Source organism: Phyllostomus discolor, chromosome 2, assembly GCF_004126475.2.
Source record: "Phyllostomus discolor isolate MPI-MPIP mPhyDis1 chromosome 2, mPhyDis1.pri.v3, whole genome shotgun sequence".
NCBI lineage: Eukaryota > Metazoa > Chordata > Mammalia > Chiroptera > Phyllostomidae > Phyllostomus > Phyllostomus discolor.
Genome location: NC_040904.2, coordinates 127,300,496 through 127,323,073, shown reverse-complemented (window position 1 = coordinate 127,323,073; position 22,578 = coordinate 127,300,496). Strand labels below are relative to the sequence as shown.

General features: G+C 43.0%; 1 protein-coding gene and 1 pseudogene across 1 annotated transcript in view; one reads left to right on the top strand and one right to left on the bottom strand.

The window, feature by feature from the left end:
- TMCC3 (transmembrane and coiled-coil domain family 3) overlaps positions 1 to 15,943 on the bottom strand; it is a 270,396-nt gene extending 254,453 nt beyond the window's left edge. The window contains exon 1 of the mRNA XM_028533068.2: positions 15,839 to 15,943. Within this exon, the coding sequence (XP_028388869.1) occupies positions 15,839 to 15,847 (9 nt within the window). The 5' untranslated portion in view covers positions 15,848 to 15,943. The remainder of the gene's footprint in view (positions 1 to 15,838) is intronic.
- Positions 15,944 to 19,398: 3,455 nt separating this feature from the next.
- On the top strand, positions 19,399 to 21,582 carry LOC114514002 (annotated as a pseudogene).
- Positions 21,583 to 22,578: the final 996 nt, after the last annotated feature.

The window sequence follows — 22,578 nt, the reverse complement described above, 5'->3', positions numbered from 1 at the left end:
ATGGCCCACAAATTAAGAATGGTTTTAACATTTTAAAATCATTAAAAATAAATTAGAAGAAGAATATTTCATTACAATGGCAGAGTTAAGTCGTTGTAAAGAAAGTCGATATGACACAGAAAGCCTGAAATATTTACTATATGGCCCTTCAAAGAAAAAGTCTGTCAATCCCTGCATTAGGGGAGGTATTAGGTTGCCTCTGAAACCTGACTCTGATCTGGCTTTCATTTGCTGAATATGAGACAAAATACTGAACTTAAAATCATCTCTGACATCTTTTCTTTGATAACGACCTAAAAAGCATATCAGCCTCATTACCTCTGCTGGAGTGTCCCAGTATTGAATTGAGATGATTCTTGCAGCTTTCTGACCCAGGAGGAGGGGCAGGGCAGGGTTTCTGCACAGGCAATCCAACTGTTATTGGAACAGAATGGCGGATGCATAAAGGGAGGCAGCTGAGCATACTAACCCAGCAGAGACCTCTGCATGGGCTATGTTTGAGCCCTCCTTTTATCGAGGAATGGATGGCTTGATGCTGTCAATAAATAACTGTTGCCATTTTCCCAGCATTAATATTCAAGAATAAAAAATGCAGCATGTAAAGCGTAATTCAAAATGGAAAGTCAGGAGCCACCGTCTCCTCCCTTCCCCTGAAGGCCCGAGGGTGGCCTTTCAGGGCCCAGACAGTTCCGGTCCTTTACCAGCAGCCTGAGCTCTGCCATCTCTGATGGCAGCACAAATTATAAAGCATTTGCTATTGTTTCACCACTCGGCTAATTCGATTGTCAGAACATTTCAAACCCCGCAATTTCAACTGGAAAAAGTGGAGAGCCTTGCTCCTTTGAGCTGCCTGTTAGACTGTGCCATGTCACAGCAGGCTGGGGAGTGTGAATAGGAAAACATTCTCCATTAGGAAATTAATGTTTGTAAATACCCTGGAAAGCCCAATAATGAAAGTAACCAGAATGGTTTACTACTCACATTGCAAGTACATATTTTAATTTGTGGCTTTATCGTTGATAAAGCGTTGATTATTAGCTCGGCTCTTTTATTTTTAAATGTTTGATATTGAATTTTTGTTTGGCCAGTTGTGTGTGTTGGTTCAACTCAAAGTATTTTACTTACATTTCAAACAACACCGAATCCAGCCCTTTTTCCCACTGTTTTTAACTCAACCCTCTGTTCACAACACTTTCCAGTTTGTAACAAACCTAGTTTAGATTCCAAGGTAATAAAGAAGGTGCACTTTTGCTGAAGAACTCCAAAGGCTTGTTTTCCTGTTGAAAACGTGAATATGCTTTAACCAGCCATTACACAGATTTGAGTCCCTGCTCTGCTAGTTACTGGTGGAATGTGCATGGATATGACACTTGATTCCCCTGAGCCCTAGTTTCCACCTGTCAGACAAGATTAGTACTGCAAATGATGGTTTTGACTTAGCAAATTTACTAAAAATCATTGAATTATACACTTAACATTGGTAGATTTTATAATATGCAAATAATTCCTCAGTAAAGTTGTTAAAATGTTAATTTAAAAAAATTGTAGTTACAGGAGGAAGTCATAGGCAAGAAACCATCAGTGGGTTCAGGCTCATGGAGAATGGGAGGCCAGAGGAGGGTCGAAGTAACCAGATCAAGCCGGAGAGAGTGGAGAGAACTTCGAGAGTGTGTTTAGGGGTCATGTCCTACTTAAAACCATCTTCCTGGATTCCCCTGACACCACAGCTCCTCTGCTCCTTAAAGTTCATCACGCTTTTTTTGAGGCGACAGTTTGGATATGACGTCTGTTAATCCAAACATCACACTACATGGCAGCTCTTTGTTTGAAGTAAAAGGGAGAAAACTGTACTTGAACAATGATTAAAATAAAATTTAAAAAAATAAAACAAGTAAAAAATACAAAAAAAAAGAAAGAAAGTCAGACCCTCACCAAACGGGGAGTTCCTGGGGCCCCAAAGCTGTGCATTTTGCCAGGCCTCGTCCCTGACTCAGTCCAAGAGCTCGAGAATGTTAGATGAATGACAGAATAAATAAATATTGCTACAGCAAAAAGGCAAAAAACAAAAAGACATGACTCTGAAGAGTCAATGAAATATATATGTATACGCAGATTGCTTAGCACAATGCCTTACACATAGCAAGCATTAAGTGAATGGTGGTTCTTTTTATTACTAACAAAACATGCAAAAAATGATGCCACAGAAAGAAGTTTATTTTTAAGCAACATTAACCTACAAAGTAAAAATGTGCAAATGCATAGAAGACCTAATATTAGATGACTCCCTGTCCTAGTTCCAAGGCCTAAGGGCCCAAATATTGGCCAGAACTCAAAAGACCTCACAGACCTATCTACAATGTGTGATCAGAATTCTCCAATGCCACAATCAGCAGCAATCACACTCTCTCTAAACCCTGTCAGACTTGCTGAGGATTCACTCTTCAAGGCTCTGGTCTGAATGAGAAAGAACAAAAGCAACAGAGAGCAAGGGAGAGTGGAAGCAAGAGTTCTGAGTGCTTGCTTTTCCTCTCCCCCCCAGGGGTAAAACACTGCCCAGCAAGCATGTCAGGGAACTGCTGGGCTATTTATTTAGCTGGTACCAGATGAGATTCCTTTAGTCACCCAGTAGATATTCTTGAGCCCCTCCTCTGGGCCTGATGTTCTAGGCAGTAAACACATCAATGAATAAAACACTTAAACCAGGGGTGTCCAACCTGAGGCCCGCAGCCTGCATTGCAGCTCAGGATGGCTATGAATGCAGCCCAACACAAAACCATAAATTTACTTAAAACATAAGCTTTTTTTGGTGATTATATGTTGCAATGTATTTAGTGTGTAGCCCAAAACAACTGTTCTTCTTCCAGTGTGGCCCAGAGCTGCCAAAAATTTTGACACCCCTGATTTAAACACATTCAAGAATGAGATGGGGTGACCCTACCTGATGTCAAGATTTTCTGTAACCAAGTCGTAAATAAGATGTCAGCAAACAGCCCTCAGACTCACCCACGCGTGGAAACTGGACACATGACAAAGTGGCGTTGCACACCAGTGAGGAAAGGACGGGTATTCAGTAAGTCTCGCTGCAGTAACGGAACATCTATGGGGGGAAACAATCCCTACCTCACTTAATACACTATATTTAATTCCAAGTGGGATAATGGTCTAAATATTAAAGGCAAAACTTAAACTCTTACTGGGAAACATAGGTAAATGTCTCTAGTCTGCTGACATGGATGGAATCTTTATAAAACAACAAGCACAAACCACAAGGAAATGAATAAATAACCTCAAATACATTAAAATTCATCAAAATGTTCCATTAAAAAAGACAACAACTGGAAATATATTTGCAACTTAGTAAGAAAAAGACAATCCAAAGGAGAAATGGGTAAAAGATATGAACAGATAATTTATAAAAGAAAACTCAGAGTTGGTGAATGCATAAAAATATGTTCAACCACCCCACTGGTTAAGGAACCACAAATTAAAACCAGAATGAGGTAATATTTCATCTCTGTCATATTTGCAAAAGACCTTTTCATTCTGACAGTACCAAGTGTTTGGTAAAAACATAGGCTATTCTGGAAAACTGCTTTGGAGACGAGTACGGCAATGCCCAGCGGAAGTGACAGAATGCCTATCTCACAGCCCCACTGCTCTGCCCCGAAGGACCCTGGGGCCCTATGTAGATACACAAAGCCAGAGCAGCACTGTTTTAAACAACCAAAATATATGGCAAAGGAGAAAGGATAACTTAATCATGTAGTGCTCCAATACACGAATACAGTTAGCTCTAAAAATGGATGATGAGATTTCCAGTCAAGAAGGCAGCACAAGTGAACACAGCTCACCTTCTCACACGACCACGTTGAAATCACAACTAAGTTACAGAACCACCATCACTCAGAAATATCAGAAACTGAGTTGAATAGAAGTCTGACGACTTCTGACGGCATCAGAGAAACCACATCCACCCAGACTGGTAGGAGGGGTGCAGACGTGGAATGGGCTGGTTTTATATTGCTGGTCATGGCACCACCACACACTCAGTTTTACCAAGCCAGAAACCTGGGACCTGCCATCATTACCTCCTCTCCTCCTTTACCCTCCACATCCTATCAGTCACCCAGCTCTACTGATTCTACTGCTAAAAATCTTTTAAACAGAATGTGCCTCTCCACTGCCTGTACAGCCTCCCTAGTGTAGGTCATCTGACTTAACTGAAATAGTCTCCTAACCACTCTTCCTACCTCTAGTCTTGTCCTTCCAGTCCATTCTCCCCCTTTGGCCAAAGGAACCTTCTGAACCAAATACTTGATTTTCAGAAACTTACTTAGAATCTCTGATTGGCTTTCTGTTGCCCTTAGGGATAATTCTCAATACGCCTTACACAGCCTTTCATGACCTGTCCTCTCCCTACCTTTCTGACCTCAACCCTTGCACTCTACCCATTCAGCTACTCTGACTGCATCTCAGTTCCTTAAATGTGCCATGTGCTGTTCATTTTACCTGGCACACAATCCACCTCCGCTTGCCCTGGCTGCTCTTGCTGGCCCTTCAAGTCTCAGCTAAACAGTTACCTTATCTGGAAGGCTTTTATGACCCCCCCCCCCCCCCCCCAGCTAGGTTAGGAACTTGCACTATGATCCCTTGGTAACTTTTTCTTCCTTTGCAACTGTATACCACAATTCACAGAGCGGTTCAACTATCTTTTCAGATGGACTACAGGCTTGATGAGAAGACTGGGCCATGCAGAGCCTACTCACTCACAATGGATCCTACCTCATAGTAGGAGGTTCATTTAAAATATTTGTTTGACACGTGTTACCACATCACATTTAGTTTACATGCAAACAAAGCTTAGAAACAGCCTCAGTTGTTTCCTTCAACTTGAAGATACGCACAATTCTCAATTCAGAAAGTTATCTATCATTTGCAGTGCCTGCTTTATTCTCCTGCCGCTTTGGCAAGCATCGCCTGCCACCAGAGAAGCAGTCCATCTCCAGGACAGGAGGTAGCAAGGCTCAGAACCAGCCAGCTTGATGCTCAAACCTCAAAAAAGGCCCCACGTATTTGCAACAATGTCACACCTCAGTTACAAGGGAGGCACAATGTATGAAATCTTGTTAGGATTACAATGATTGAAGTGGAAGGCCTTTTGGCAAAAGGATTGAACATTTACATTTTTGTGCTGGGATTTATGTCTAAGGCACAGCTGGACATACTGCAGCAGCTAAGGATGGAGGCTGCCTGTGAGTTCCCAGCAGTTTTCCTAGAGCAGAAGCTCTCAATTTTAAATCCTCAACCTTCCATCCCATTTTTTTTAGCAAAAACATTAAGCATACAAACTGTGGTACCGGAATGACTGGTTTAAAATCCCTCCTACATCATTTATTAGCTGTGGTATACTAGGCAAATTACTTAGCCATTCAGTGTCTAGCTTCCTCACTTGAACATGGCAATAAAATAGCACTTATTTCATAGGTTTGCTCTGAGGATTAAATGAGCTAATTACATGTAAGGCACTTAGAGTAAGAGCTCAGTAAATATTAGACATATCTAGGGGCATAGGAATAGGTTTGGAGGAAAAGGGAGGTGAAACAGGACAAAAAAGACGGACACAGAAGTAATCTTCTGTTTAATAACAATCAAGCACTTTGAACAGATTATCACTCAAACCTCAGAAAAACCCTTCCATGCAGGTTAACCAGACCGAGTCACACAGCTAGTAAATAGCTGAACTGGATTTGAATCCAGGCACTCTGTCTCCAGAGACCAAGTCCTGAACCACCAAGAAATGATGTCTCCTTGCCTTCCCATCTGCTCTTCGGGGGATGGGGTTCCTGAATTGTAAAGAAGAAAGTGAAGCAAGGAGATGTAAGGAACGGAAAGGAAGAATAAACAAAACAAGGCCAGACTCATCTGTTTTTTTCAGTGTAAAACAGGTTTCCTTGTATCTTCCCTTCACAGGCATAACAGAGCCCACTATCTTCGCAGACATTTTACATTGAATTCCGTAGGCCAGGTTGAAATCAAAGCCACAGCAGACTGACAGATCCTCCTCAGCCGATAAGGTCTGCATGTGAGATGGAAACAGGGACGTGAGTGTGAGGGCAGGCGGGAGAGCAGTGAATGGGGGCAACAGGCACAGATATCTCACCTCTGTCTAGAGCGGCCAGACCAGAGGGGGGGCTTTACAGTCAGGCGCAGAAAGGATTAAAAGTCTTGTTGGACCTGTAGCATCAGCAAAATGCCTTAGCACCTCTGAGCATCCCTTTTCCATCTGTAAAATGGTAACAAGAACATCTGCCTCTCCAGGGATGGTCACCTGACATAGTGTTAGTTAGGATCCGGGAGACAGCCCCTCTCATACACGGCTGCTGGGGTGTAAAATTGAGGGCAATTTGGTAATCTCTCTTGTCCTCTCTTTTTTCAATTTAACATTCTCACATAACACTTACAATACGCCAGGCACTGTGCTAGTCACTTTACAAATATTTCTTCAGTAGATTGCTTGCAAAATGGAGATCATCTTTCCCCTGACACAAACAAAAATCTGAAAAATGCTTGGGCTTTGGAGTTTGCTGTCTCTTGCTGCTCTTTGGAGCCCTGAGATCACCATGTGAAGAAACTGACCTAATTGACTAAACACGGGAGATCACATTCCTTCCCCAATGAGAACCAACTCACCTGTCAGCTGCCAGACATGAGAGTGAGGTCATCCTACATCCCCCAGCTACCAGCTGACCTGTAATCACATGTAATCACCAGATGATCACAGAAGCATGAGAGAATCCAGCAGAGCTCAGCTGGGCTGGCCCAGATTAGAAGAGCCCCCCAGCCAACTATAGGCTCATGAGAGAAGTAAAATAGTTATTGCTGTTAAGCCACTAAGTTTAGATCTGTTATACAACACAGACTAAATGAATGGATACAATCCTCACAGTAACCCTATTTGGTAGGCATTACTATTATTCCTATTTTAAAAATCAGGCAATTGAGACAAGGAGAGGTTAAGTGACTTGCATAATTTGTAAACGACTGAGTCAAGATGTAACCCCTAGCAATCAAGCTCCAAGTCTGTGCTATACTTGGATATTTTAGATATAAACATAGGTAAACATAGATACAGATAAGATATAGACATAGGTCTAGATCTCTCCTGTACTAAGCTGCTTCACCTAACAAAGTAAAGATTTTCATATCACTTGACAAAGTACAGAAGTTCTACTGTACTTTGTCATACAGATACACTTGCACACATATAAAGTAATGTATGTATAAGATCATTCACTGCAGCACTGCCAATAACAGCAAAAGACCAGAAACAACCAATTCTAATACATCCACATGAAAGTATCCCATATGTAGCCATGAAAAGGGCCAGGCAGATCTACAAATACTGATCTTCTACACAAGTGAAAAAAGTCAAGTGCACATATATGCTACACTTACGTTTGTGTGTAAAAAAATGGGGAAAAAGCACGAATATACAACTGCTTGTGTATGCATAGATTATTTCTAGGAAGACACAAGAAATGGCTTTAACATCAATTACTTCTGGGGAAAGGGACCAGCTGGCTGGGCAACAGAAGAGAAAGAACAATTTTCACAGCAAACTTTTTCCTACTGTGTGAACTTTATACTGTGTGAGTGTATTGCCTATAGTTTTCACTTCAAAGGGTGTTATGAATGTGAAGGGAGACAACAGGTGCCTGGCACAAAGAATGAAGCCAATACACAGTAGTTAATTTAGTAATTATTTTGTCCACAACTGATTTCTCTTTTTTTTAACTGAATTTATTGGGGTGACATTGGTTAATAGAATTAGATAGGTTTCAGGTGTGCAATTCTATCCTACCTCATCTGTATATTGCACTGTGTGTTCACCACCCCAAGTCAAGTCTCCTTCTATCACCATTTGTCCTTGCTTTACCCTCCCCTACCTCCCCCATCCCACTTTCCCTCCGGTAACCTTCATACTGTTCTCTGTGAGTTTAGTGGGGTTTTTTTTTGCTTAATCCCTTCACCTTTTTCACCCAACCCCCGAAACCCCTTTCTTCTGAGAGCTGTCAGTCTGTTTTCTGAGTCTGTTTCTATTTTGTTCATTAGATTCCACATATAAGTGAAATCACATGATACTTGTCTTTCTCTGACTGGCTTATTTCACTAAGCATAATACTTTCCAGATCTACCCATGCTGTCACAAAAGGTAAGATTTCCCTTTTTATGGCTGAGTAGTAGTCCATTGTACAAGTGTGCCACAGCATTTTTATCCACTCATCTACTGATGGACACTTCAGCTGCTTCCAAATCTTGGCTATTGTAAATAATACTGCAATGAACATAGAGGTGCATATATTCTTTCAGATTAGTGTTTCAGGTTTCTTTGTGTTTATTCTCAGAAAAGGAATCACTGGGTCAGAAGGCAGTTCCATTTTTAACTTTGTAGGGTGACTCCAACTGCTTTCCACAGTGGCTGCACAAGTTGCATTCCCACCAACAGTGCAAAAGGGCTCCCCTTTCTCCACACCCTCACCAGCACTAACAGGTTTGTTGATGTATTGATGATAGTCATTCTGACAGGTGTGAGGTGATAACTTATTGTGGTTTTAATTTGCATTTCTCTGATGATTAGTGACACTGAGCATCTTTTCATATGTCTATTGGCGATCAGTATGTCCTCTTTGGAGAAGTGTTTATTTAGGTCCTTTTCCCATTTTTATTTGGATTTTTCTGTGGTGTTGAGTTGTATAAGTTCTTAATACATTTTAGATTTTAACCCCTTACAGGTGTATCATTGGCAAATGTGTTCTCCCATTCAGTGGGCTCGCATTTCATTTTCTTAATGCTTTCCTTTGCTGTGCAAAACTTTTTAGTTTGATGTAGTCTTGTTTGTTTATTTTTTCTTTTGTTTCCCTTGCCTGGAAAGATATATCAGGAAAAACTGTCTGAGATTTTCTTGCTTATGTTTTCTTCTAGGATTTTTATGGTTTTGAGTCTAACATTTAAGTCTCCAATCCATTTTGAGTGTATTATTGTGTACAATGTAAGAAGGCAGTCTAGGGTTTTTTTTGCCATATACCTGTCCAATTTTCCCAACACCATTTATTGAAGAGACTGTCTTTGCCCCATTGTATGTCTTTGCCTCCTTTGTCAAATATTAATTGTCCATAAAAGCATGGGTTTATTTCTGGGTTATCTATACTATTGCATGATCTATGTGTCTGTTTTTTTATGTCAGTACCATGCTGTTTTGATTACTATGGCCTTATAGTATAGTTTGATGTCAGATAGCATGATTCCTCCACCTTTGTTCTTCTTTGTCAAGATTGCTGTGGCTATCCAGGGTATTTTGGTGATTTCTAACTCTTTTTAATACAAGTGACTTTTTAAAAGTAACCAGTCCTCTGAAGCTCCTGATTCTTCACAGAAACGAACTGATTTTGGATGCAAAAATAAAGAACAGAACATTAACTTGCTATGTGAAGAGGGTAGAAAATAATCCAGCACTCGGCTTCTCTAGTGGTCATGACATGGAGTTCAAAGCACTGGGCAGAGTGGTAATGTGCCATCTGAACCTTCTCAGTCAGTTTCTGGGCAGCAGAGTATAATGGCAAAGGCCAGAGCTTTGGAGTCAGGCAGACCCAGGTACACCACATTTTCCACGGGACTCTTAATACATGTACATAGTACCAGATGCACAGAAAATGGCCACTAAATGCCAGCTATTGTCAATTATCACTGGGGGCATCCCATCTGAGGTCTAATAATCTCTCTCCTGTGCATGGTCCCTCTCCACACACAGTTAGCAACCTTAGGTGTACATTAGAGGATTTCCACTTCTCCCTTCCTCCTACATCAGCAAGTTCAGTTGACTCTATACCCAAAATACATCCTGTCTCTCCACCTGTCTCCATCACCCCCCCATGGGAAGGTGGTCTCCCTCACTTCTACCATCACTTCCCACAATCCATTCTATATACAATGGCCAAGTTGATCTTCAAAAAAGTAAACCAGATCACATCATTGTATTCCTCTGCTTAAAATTCTTTAAATAACATCCCTTTGCATTTAGGCTGAAACCCAAATTTCTTACCATTGCCAGTAAGACCTCCTAGAACTTGGTCCCTAACTATGTCTCCAACCTCACTTCGTTCCATCCCTTATGCCCCATTCTGCATCAGCCCTGGTATCTTCTGTTTCACATACAGGCCACGCCTGTTCCTACCTCAGAGCCTTTGTATTTGATGTGTCTCAGTCTGGAACACTCTTTCCTCAAACCTTCACACAGTTGACTTCTTTACAGCATATAGTCAAATGTCAACTCCTTAGAAATATCTTCCCCAACCATGCAAACTGAAATGGGTTCGCACCCTGAGTCGCTCCCCATTTCATTATCCTGCTTTATTCTCTTCCTAGCACTCATCACCATCTAAAATTATTTGTAAGTCTTTAATCCATTTTGAATTTATTTTTGTGTGTAGTATAGGAGGGTGTTCTAGTTTCATTTTTCTTCATGCATCTGTCCAAGTTTCCCAACACCATTTCTTGAATAAACTATCTTCAGCTTTGGGAGAGTTCTGGCCAAGATGGAACATGTAGGTAGAAAGATTTTGCTTCCGTGCACAACCAAAAGAAGGATAACAACCAATCTAAAATCAATAAACAACCAGAAGTGCCAGAACATCAAACTGCATGGAACTCCAACAACCAATTAAAGAAAAAATCAACCAGAACAACCAGACTGGTAAGGCGGCAGATGCACAGGCCCAGCCAGCTCAGAAAAACCTAGGGGAGGCTGCGGACCTCATGGGCAGGGAGGCTGAAGGTGAAACTGACACTCAGAGCTGATTGTGGACTAGGGAGGGGGTTGCCCCAGTGGAGAAACTCCCAGTCTCAGGACAGCTCCATTGGAAAGTGTGCTAGAGATGAGCAGGCAAGTTGCATTGTTCCCTGATTACTCTAGATTGAAGATTGCTCTATCCAGCAAAGCTTTCATTTGGAATGGAAGGGCAGATAAAGTGCTTCTCAGATAAGGTCAAGTTAAAGGAGTTCATCATTACCAAGCCCTTATTATATGAAATGTTAAAGGGACTTATCTAAGAAAAAGAAAATAAAAAATATGAGCAGTAAAATGACAACAAACTCACAATGAACTTTCAGGTTCATTTCCCAAATTAACCTAAGAGAAAAGAAAAACAATGAAAATGAAAACTAAGCAAACAACCACAACAGGAACAGAATTAGAGAAATGGACATCACATAGAAGGAGTTCAGTGGGAAGGGGAAGGGAGGAATGGGGGGAAAGGTACAGGGAAGAAGAAGCATAATTAGGAGGCATAAAATAGATGAGGAGAGATAAAAATGGTATAGAAAACAGAGGACTCAAAGAACTTATATGTACAACCCATGGACATGAACTAAGGGGGGTGAATGCTGGAGGGTTGGGGGACAGGGCTGAGAGGGGAAAAGGGGGGAAAATTGGGAAAACTGTAATACCATAATCAATAAAAATACTTAAAAAAACTATCTTCAGCCCATTGTATGTCCTTGTTTTCTCTGTTGAATATTAATTGGCTATAAATGGGTGGGTTTATTTCTGGGCTCTCTATTCCATTGATCTATGTGTCTTTTTATGTCACTACCAGGCTGTTTTGACTGCTATGGCCTTATAGTACAGGTTGATATTAGGTAGTGTGATTCCTCCAACTTTGTCCTTCTTTCTCAGGATTGCTGTTGCTATGTGGGGCCTTTTGTGGTTCCATATAAATTTTTGAAATATTTGTCCTAGTTCTGTGAAATACGTCATTGGAATCTTGATAGGAATTGTGATAAATGTATAGATTGCTTTGGGTAGCATGGGCATTTTAATGATGCTAATTTTTCCTATCCATGAACATGGTATGTGCTTCCACTTATTTGTATTTTCTTCAATTCTTTTTTCAGTGTCTTATAATTTTCCAAGTACAGGTCTTTCACATCCTTGGTTAATTTATTTTTGAAGCAATTATGAATAGGATTGTTTTCTTAATTTCCCTTTCTGTTAGTTCATTATTGGCATATAAAAATAGATTTCTGGATATTAATTTTGTATCCTCCTACTTTGCGGAATTCATTTATCAGTTCTAATAGTTTCTTGGTAGAGTCTTTCTCTATGTGGAGTATCATGTCATCTCCAAATATTAGCATCTAAGCCATAAAAATCCTAGTATGAACATAGTATGTTCATACTATGTTTTTACTGCCTAGTATAAACATAGGCTATAAAATCTTGGATACTGTACATGTCAATATTTTTTTTAAAGTTGAGTCTTTTTTTAAATTTTACTTATTTATTTTTAGAGAGGGAAGGGAGGGAGATAGAGATAGAGAAACATCAATGTGCAGTTGCTGGGGGTCATGGCCTGCAACCCAGGTATGTACCCTGACTGGGAATCGAACCTGCGACACTTTGGTTTGCAGCCCGCACTCAATCCACTGAGCTACACCAGCCAGGTGTACATGGCAATATTTTATTTGATGTCTCCCCAGGCAAAGGAAACAAAAGAAAAAAATAAATAAATGGAACTACATCAAACTAAAGTTTTTGCACAGCACAGGAAACTATCAACAAAACAAAAAGACAACCCACAGAACGGGAGAACATATTCACCGATGTATCTGAAAGGGTGTTAATATCCAAAATTTACGAAGTTACAAAACTCAACACCAAAAACACAAACAATCCAATTAAAAAAATGGTCAAAGGATCTGAATAGACATCTTCTTTTTCCAAAGAAGACATACAGATGGCCAGTAGACATATGAAAAGATACTCAGTGTCACTAATCATTGGAGAAATGCAAATTAGAACCACAATAAGTTATCACCTCGCACCTGTCAGAATGCCTACCATCAGTAAATCAACAACCAAGTGCTGGTGAGGATGTGGAGAAGGAGAACCCTTTTCACTGTTGGTGGGAATACAGGTGGGGCAGCCACTGTGGAAAGCAATATGGAGATACCTCAAAAATTAAAAATGGATCTTCCTTTTGACCCAGTGATCCCACTTCTGGGAATATATCTGAAGGAACCCAAACCACTAATTCAAAAGAACATAATCATCCCTATGTTCATTACAGAGTTATTACAATCACCAAGATATGTATGCAGACCAAGTATCCATCAGTAGATGAATGGATAAAACAAACAACAGATACTTGCACAATGGAATAATACTGGGCTGTAAAAAAAATATATTACTCTTTGTGACAGCATGGATAGACCTGGAGAACATTATGCTAAGTGAAATAAGCCAGTCAGAGAAAGACAAGTACCATATGCTTTCACTCATATGAGGAATCTAATGAACAAACTGAACTAACAAGCAAAACAGAGACAGACTCATAGATGGAGAGCAGGGTGATAGCTAAGCAGGAGAGAGGGTAGGGGAGGTTAGCAGGTGGAGAGAGTGAGCAAAAAGAAAAGATTCATGGACATGGGCAACAGTGTGGTGGTTGCAGGTAGAGGGGGATGCAAGAGCACTAAATGGTAATGGAAAAATACAGTAAAAATTTTTAAAAAAATAAAATTGTATATTTGTTTACTTCTTTATTGTCTAATTTCTCAACTAGTATATATCCTCCAAGAGAACAGATTCTTAGCTGTCATTTCCCCACTGAATTCCTAGATCTTAAAATAGTGCCTGCACTTAGTAAGTACTTAATATATATGTCTTATGGTGGGGGTGGTGGGTGTTTAAAATCAAATTGTCCAGTTCCAGAGATTCTGACTTAACAAGTCCCAAGTAGAGCTCAGAAATCTGCATTTCTAGCAAGCATCCACATCTTTCATCTTAAGCAGGTAGCATGCAAATCACAAATCACATTCTAAGATGCGGGCACACCTCCTTGTATTGTGCATCACTGAAACTGAAGGCAAGACCCTGCACCAGCAAAACGATTAGGACTTGCTTTATTACGATACCTTTTTTACGTTGGTCTGGAACCAAACCTGCAATATCTCCAAGGTACCCTGTGCTCTAATCAAAGCCCTCCATCTCCAAGTCTTGATTCTCCCTCTAACACACCTTACAGATCCCATCCCAGCTGCTTTTTTTAATTACCCCTGGTGGCACAGAGGGTTAAAGGAGGTTGCTGACCCCTGCATTTGGAGTCCAAACAAGTAACTCCTCCAGTTTCCATTTCTGCTATTCCAACAAATGCCAAGCATTTAAAGTAGCTGGTCAGCCTGGCTGCAATCCTGTCCTGTCCAGAAACACCTGAGCAGGTTTGGATTAAATCCAAATGGTAAGCCAGGTAAATTTCCATGTCAGCTTACTAAATAATAGACTTTCCAGAGGCAACTGGGGCCAATTCATACTTGTTCTACATCCTCTCCAAATACTACTCGCCCCCCTCTCTCTCTCTCTCTCTCTCTCTCTCTCTCTCTCTCTCACACACACACACACACACACAACTTAATTCTAGCACCACTTGCAAAACCACAGGCCAGAGTTCCCTTTGAAACAACCTAGCAGCTGAGAGGAAGAAATCTTTGAAAGGGCCACTCAGATGACTAAAACAATAGGCACACACATAATTTAGTAACAAGACAACCTCAAAGTCCAACACAGAAATTCAAAGGCTCTACTGAAAAGATTTATTCTGTGTTTCCCATTTCTTCTCACCCTTATTTCTTCAGAAAACACCCAACACCTTTTCCTTGACACCTAAACTGTCATCAGGGTTGGCTTTAGGAAATCTGGGAAAATGTCTGCTTGGATTTCCTTAAGTTTCCTCTACTTCCCTTCTACCCTGTAAGTGCTGAGATCCTGCGTTTGATTCAAGCTGCCTCTGTCCCCAAGGTTCAGGGGCAAATAGCACGCTGGGACCGGTAACTTAGAAAATCGCCACCGCTTTCCAGTAGCGGAGCTGCCCCAGACAGGAAAGACGAAGCTGCACAGGGCCTGCGCGCGTGCTCTCCGCGGCTGGCAATAAGCAGTTCCAATCCCCAAACTGTTCCTCGAGGTGGAATAAACCGTGTGGAGTTTTTCCACTACGGGCTGCCTGGAGGCGCCGGGGTGCGCGCAGGGACCCGCACACCTGCTTCAAGAAGCAGCCGCCGCCGAGGACGCCTCCTGCAGGGCTCCGCGCTGCTCCTGTTGGCGGGCGGCGCTTAACTCGCTGGGGCAGAGGGAGCAATATGAGTTCACACGCCCTAGCGCGTTCCACATTCCAGAAGCCTGGGCATTTCAGGAGGCGAGGTGTGAGGACCCCCTCCCCGAAACACACACACACATCCTCTGCCTGTCACCCAACAGCTGCTGATTGGGGCCCACCCTCCCCGCGGCGTTCATCAAGGGAGCCCCACCGACGCCCGGCGGCAAAGTTCCCGAGGCTCCCGGGGAAAAGAGCGAGGGGCTGAGCAGCGGAATCCAACGGCGCAAGGAGCCGCGCGGGCAGGCCGGGAGCCTGGCAAAGGGCTCCATGGAAGGATCTCTCCTAAAATCCTCAGGCGGGGGGCGATGGGAATAGCCCCCCAGAAGGCGCGGGAAGGGAGCCCCGACGTGTCTGCGCCCCATCAGGGAGCGCTGGGCCGAGGTCTGTCAGGCAGGGAGAGACCCCACAGCACCCCGTGAGTCCTCGCGTCGTGCGAGGGGCACCCCTCCCCCGCACAGGCTACTGCTGCGGCCCCGCGAGACAGCTCCTCGCCACTAGCCCTTCCCGCCCAGCTCCCCCGCGAGCTTCTCCGGCCCCGCAGCGGAGGCGGCCCTGCACAGGAGCGATGCGCTCTCACGCTCGTGGGCAGAATCGCCACCTGCTCCCTCGCGCCTCCGTGGACACGGCGCACTCACCCTCCGCATGGTGCCGGGACCGTCCTGACCCGGCTGGTGCACTAGGTGGACAAGGCGGGCAGTGGCGTAGGGCCGCAGGGGAGCGCCGTGCTGCCCCGGCTCGCACACGCGTGCGCCGCGGCCAGCAAGCGGGCGGTGGCCTCCTCGGGGGCGGGGCGCGGGCGGTGGGGACCTCCCCGCCCCCGAGACCTTCTTTCCGCGTTGCGGCGTCCCCACTTCCCGAGGCCGTTTCCCCCTCTCCTCCCAAGCCAAAGAAGAGCTGGTCCCCTGTGCCTGCCCCACGGTCGCCTGCAGCTCTGAGCCAGAGAAGGCTGAAGTTGAAAGTTGCGGTAGACCTTTTGGGTAACCAAGTTTGACGAGCAAGAGAGATTGTTGGAGAACTAAGGTGGGCGTTCTCACCACCTTAAAAGTACTTCTGTTCTCCCTGTTATATGGGAGAGTGGCCCACTGGTGTTTTATCCTACTCTTTAGGGTCTGTGATTGCCTTAGGCAAGTCCTTAGCATCATAAACCTTCTGAGGGATGGGGCCGGGGGTGGAGGGGTATGGTGAGAGTTAAGAGTGGGAAGCAGCAGATCAACCCAGGGCGGGGGGCAAGACTGCTTCATAGAGCAGAGATGGTCTAGTTTTCTGCAGGTGAAGCAGTTCAGCAGGGGAGGGGCCTGCACCCCCCTACTACTACACAACCCACAAGTCTTCTGGGCAAACCCCTGCATGCAGAGCTTCCTCTTCACAAAGGGCCTTCCCACCCCCACCCCAACTTCTCCAAACAGCAGGGATAGCCCGTCCCCAAAAGCTAATGCTTCTGGGAAAAAGATGAGGGTGGGGGGATTATATTCCTCCTGACCATGGAAACACGGCATGCCCGCCAGCCAGGGGAATACAGGATCCAGATTGTCGTGAGCAAGGATGGCAAGAGATGTGAGGGTGTTCCTGAAAGAAATCCGGCCTTTCTCTATTTGGCTTCCACTGCTGAACAAAGTACATCAAATAGCACAAAATTCAAGTCAACCTGAATTCTATGAAAAAAAAAAATCCCTTGTTTACAAAACAATGGTTTGAAAAGCAGACAAGGATGCTTGCATTTTCAAACCCGGCTGTGACAGGTAAGCAGGCAGACAGCAGACCAGTACAAAGGCTTGTGCTGGGTAAACACTCCTGAGGACTGTCTTGGCTTTTACATTGCCTGGATGCCAGTAATTCCAGCACATCCCCACTTATCACCACTGTCAGAGAAATACTGTCATAATTTTCTGACATTGATGGAGTGTCAGCGGCACTATGGAGACCCAATATTAAACAGGCTAAGTATGTTTATGGCCTAATAAATAAAAACGTTTTGTCTGCATTTCTCTTTGGTGCCTACCAGCACAGATAAAAGGAGGGGAGACATGCGTTAGGAGGAAAAGTAAAGGAAGGAAATTAATGAAGCCTGCTAACTCATTTTACTTTAACCTATATCTGCATACAGTGGGTTTTTCCCTTCCTCGATATGAAGCTCTTCAGATTGGTTTTTGATGTTTTGCCTTTGGGGAAATAATTTTATTAAGTGTGCTTACTTATGCACCAGGAGCTTTATCTGTTCTCACTTTAAATCCACAGAACCCTATGAAGTGAGTACTATGACGCTATAGTTTTTCAGAGGTAGGCCCTAAGGCTCAGAGAGGGTAGGTAATTTGCCCAAGGTCACACAGCTTGTTAGTGGCACAGCCAGGATTTGAACTCAGGCAGTCTGACTCCAGGGTCCACCCACTTTGTCCCCATGCTTTACTGCACTTCTGTGCTCTGCTTAATATGAAAGGTACAGCAGTGGAAAGGTGTTACTCAAAGTAGAAACATGAGCTCTTTTCATAGATCAAACTAGTAGCTTCCCATCTCTGGACATTAGCATCTTCATTGGACTATATAAGATGTGTTAAGGACCTGTCCAGAAGTAAAGGTCTTGCTTTTGAGTATTGCCTTGTGAATGTACTGTGCTCAGCATTGTGGGGAATCTTAGTAACTTCATTGTTTGTGTAATATCTTACCACAGCCCCTTGTTTTATACTGCTTATCCTGTTTCTACACTACCTCGATTTCCTCCTTTTAATGAACATTCTTTGCTTTGTGAATGTAATATCTAATTCAATTAATGTTAATTTCTTACTAAACTTGAATAAGACCCCCTAGTGTGAAGGGGACACTTTCACTTAAGTAATTGTTAGGGTGATCTTCAAGTATTAGTTAGCCAAGAATAATTTTTAAACCCCCTTCAGAAACCAAGACAATATTCAACTGGACCGAGCAAGTGACAGCACATCAGGTGCCAATGGGACACCAAGTGCTGTCTATGGAAATCCCGATGTCTGCAATACCACCATTAACTAACCCGAAGAGCCAACTTAAAAGTGGAACTAGATTGAGTCAGATTTCCTCTTTTTGAGCATGGAGGGTGAGGAGGGGGTCTTTATTTCTTTCACATATTCAAAGGAACTTCAAAGTGTTTCAATAATGAATTATATCTTTATTTCACCTGCATTAGCCTTCTAAACTCAAGGCATATTATTTCTGTTTCCTTGAAAACCACCAAATATTTGAGGACAGAGTATATTTTCCCTTTTTCCTTAATTGTATAACAACATCTCCACCAGTTAAAAACAACGCTGATATTCAATCCTCTTGATCTGTAGGCCAGAGCCACAGGCTCCCATCTGAAACACAGCAGGAAATGCATGAGGGTCCAAGGTCAGCCTAACTTCTTCCATTAATTATTAATGTAGATAGGCATTTGATATGCAACTGAGCAAAAATGAACCAGTTTACAATGTCACATAAATTTTAGCAAAAGAGAAGTGAATAATGTAGTCACTTTTTGTTGATAAGAAATGTTACCAGTTAGCATTACTTCTTACCAAGCTGTCATCCTCCATTTGGAAATGCAGTGAAAATGAGATAACTGTTTCTCTTTGTCATGTTCCTAAGTTAGAACCCTTCACAAGGCATCTGTTAATTACCTATGATGGGGACCTATATTGTTGGTTGAGCCAATTTCTATTTCCCTGAACAGATCAAGAATTATATCACAGAAGCAAAATGGTCTCAGCTACACATGTCGAGCACTTTATATGTCCCAGGCACCGTGACAAGCATTTTTACATGTATCTGTCTGTTTCATCCTTACAAAACTGTTGCATCCTTGCCAGATATTTATCATCTCTATGCAGTAGATTAGAAAACTAAGATTTAACACTTTCAAAATTAAACACTTTCAAAAGGTTCCATGGCTAATACATGGAGCAGATCTAACCCTAGTTTGTCTGACTCCAGAACCCATGAGATTAACCATGACAGGTGGGTGTTAATGTATCACAAACTCTGCTCTCTCTGGAACTTCTTCAAAGCAGTGACAATGTGAGCCAAGAAGTTTATATCCAGTAAAACTGATGTTAAAATATTTATACTAGAAGAGAATGGAGTTAAATAAGAAAGGATTCTCAAAGAAGATGACTTCTGAGCTTTAAAAAAAAGCAATATGAGGTTTGAATTAAAAGAGTGAAGAATACTCTTGATAAGGGACATCAGAATGGCCAACAACATGGAGGTGGTGATGGTAAAAATGCAATCACAGAACCAGCTCAAATGGTCCTAACAAAATACTGAGTTGTCTTTTAGAGACAACAGACCCAAACTGTAAGCCATGCATTCAAGGCACACGCAGAGGAGAAAACTCTGACCTCCAGTTTCACTCAGAACCAAAATCTCACCCCTCCTTCCCCCCACAAAGCCAGAAGATGGGGCTACGACTAGAACTTGAACACAGGAACCCTTTCTGAAGCAAAGGGTCCATTGTCTAGGAAGATCCAATGCTGAAGCCTTTTATAATAAATGACCATGCTCTGAGTTTCTGCAGTAAAAATGTGCCCTGCCAGAGTTTCCACACACTTGTTTGTCCTTAACCCTTAAAACCCACAACAGCCCTGGCTGGTGTAGCTTAGTGGATTAAATACAGGCTGCAAACCAAAGGGTCGCCGGTTTGATTCCCAGTCAGAGCAAATGCCTGGGTGGCAGGTCAGGTCCCCAGTGAGGGCCACACGAGAGGCAACCACACACTGATGTTTCTCCCCCTCTCTTTCTCCCTCCCTTCCCCTATCTCTGAAAATAAATAAAATCTTTTTTTTAAAGTTGCAGTAAAATTAAAAAAAAAAAACCCACCACAAAGCCTGGATTGAGGAGACAGATTTGAGAGTTGCCTCCTGACTCCTGCAAGCTGACTCAGGATTAAATAAATTGCTCTTTTTTTTCCCCAAAGCCCATGTCACAGTGTTGGCTTCTGCGAGTGTTGGCAACAAACCCTTGTTCGGTAACAAAAAGACCAGGTCTCCTACGGAACCCTGGGGCACATGGCTGGGAAATAAGCTTGCTGGACAGGTAATGAGGGGCTGGGATACTCACCAGGCTACCATTATACACATTCCCTCCAATTTTTTTTCATTACATTATCACAACCACTCAAACATATTTATTTATTTTGCTATAGAAGATCTGCATGATCGTTGTGCCATTTCTTTTTCTCTTGCCCTAGTCAAGGCCTGTTGGACTTCTCTGAGCCATATCTGGGGACTGGTTTCTCCACTGATCCATTCTTTTTGTGTGTGTGTCAGTAGGTGGCCTGAAGATGCAGGAGTAGAGTGGGAAGAGTTTACTTGTAGCCTTTGGCAGAGGAATTCAATTCAGCTCTCTCCACTGAGGAGGATCTATGCTGGGGTTCACTTCCTAACGGATATTGAAAAAGATGAAATTCACCTACACTTCCACCACTGTTATTTACATATTTTCATATTCCTTCCTACTCTTTGTACAAATGCACTTCTGTTTGTAATCTGTTTACATGGCTATCTATTCTGCTAGACTCTGACCTTTAAAGAACAGACTGTCTTAATAATTCTTACATCTCTAAGGCCTATCACAAAATAGGTGCTTGATACATGTTTAATAATTGAATGAATGATGTTAAATCATTCTGTAGCCTCTCCAAAGAAATACCAAATGGCAGGTGATGCCCATGCTGCGGGAGGGTGCGGAGACCCCACGGCCCTGGAATGGGAGGCTGTAGTGGCTTCTGTGGAGGACTTGGCAACAGCATTTGAGGCCAAGGTCACAGCTGAGTCAGGGCTGGGACTGGGGTCACAGAGCTCACAGAGGCAAGGCCAAGGACAAGGAATGGAGCCCCTTCACCAAGCTGGGCCACCTGGTCAAGGACAAAAAGATCAAGTCCTTAGTCAGTCTGGGTGTTAAGTGCTGAAAGGAGGTAGCCACTACCACCCCTAAGGCCTTCATCCTGGCTCTTTATTCCCTGTTTGTGAGGCTACTGGGGGGAAAAGGTTGGCAAGCCCCACACCACTGCATGCAAGGTGACTGGCCAATGTTGCTCTGTGCTGGTGGCCTCATCCCCACTTCCAGGGATGCTGGCACTGTCTCAGCCAAGAAGCTGCTGCTGATGGGCAGCATCAAGGACTGCTACACCTCAGGCAGGGGCTACACTGCCACCCTAGGCAACTTTGCCAAGGCCAGCTTTGATGCTGGCTCCAAGACCCACTGCTGTCTCACCCTCAACCTCTGGAAAGGGACCATGTTGACCAAGTCTCCCCAGCAGGAGTTCACTGACCATCTTGTAAAGACCCAGACCAGAGTCTCCATGCACAGGACCCAGGGGCCTGCTGTGGCCACTACATAGTCTATGCAAGAAAAGTTAAAGTGACATAAGCCTATTTAAAAGAACATTTTATTGTTTTTTTCCTCAACAAATGGTTTTCTATATTTTTACATGCCCTTAATAATTATTTTTATTCACTGTTTAATGTACATTTCTCTTAGATATATTACCATTTAACCATCCTGCATGTTGCCATTTGAATTGTTTCTATTGTTTTGAAATTTCTTGTGAATTAGTAGGTAGGGACACAACTTGATATGAAGATAGATCTGAAGAAGGATGATATGAATGTGGTCAACCAGATCGTCCAGAGGTAGGGAAACCAGGAGGCTGATCTCAGTCACACAAAATGGAGCTGATGAGGTGGCCAAGGCCAGGTGTAGGAATGTAAATGGAGAAACAGTTTCTCCATCCACTACTACAGCTGGCAAGCCATAACGGTGGCTTTATCCTGGATAGAGCTGAATGCATGACAGACAGTGGGGGCATTGTCCTGTGATGAAGAGCATTGTTTTAGCACCTCGGACAGCTCCTGGATTGGCAGGGGCTCTGGGTGGTATGAGCCTATTATTGTTGTCATTGATGGCTCCCTTTAATAAAAATAATAATTAAATTAAATAAATAACTTACTGAGCATGTGCTCAATGAAAGCTTTACATGCATTAACGTATTTAATTCTCCTAAGGAAACAGGTAGAAAAAGTCACATAATATCCCTCAAAGTCATACAAATAACAAGTGGCAGAGCTAATTTCTGAACCTAGTCTGGCTCCACACTCCATTATACTATTCTATAAAAGACAATTACAATTAAGTATGATAAATTCAATGACGGAAAAGTAGAAAAGACGGGCATCTGGAGTACACAATGGAGGACAAGGAAAGGAGGAGTACTCTGGGAAAGCTTCCCAGAGAAAACAACCCTGGAAGTAAGTTCTCCAGGATGAATGGGATTTACCTGGAGCAGATGGCCAATAGGCCACCTGTGTTGAGAGGGGTTCTGAGGTTGATCCAGGCTCAGCAAAAAGGCCTCCTGTGATCAATTAACAGA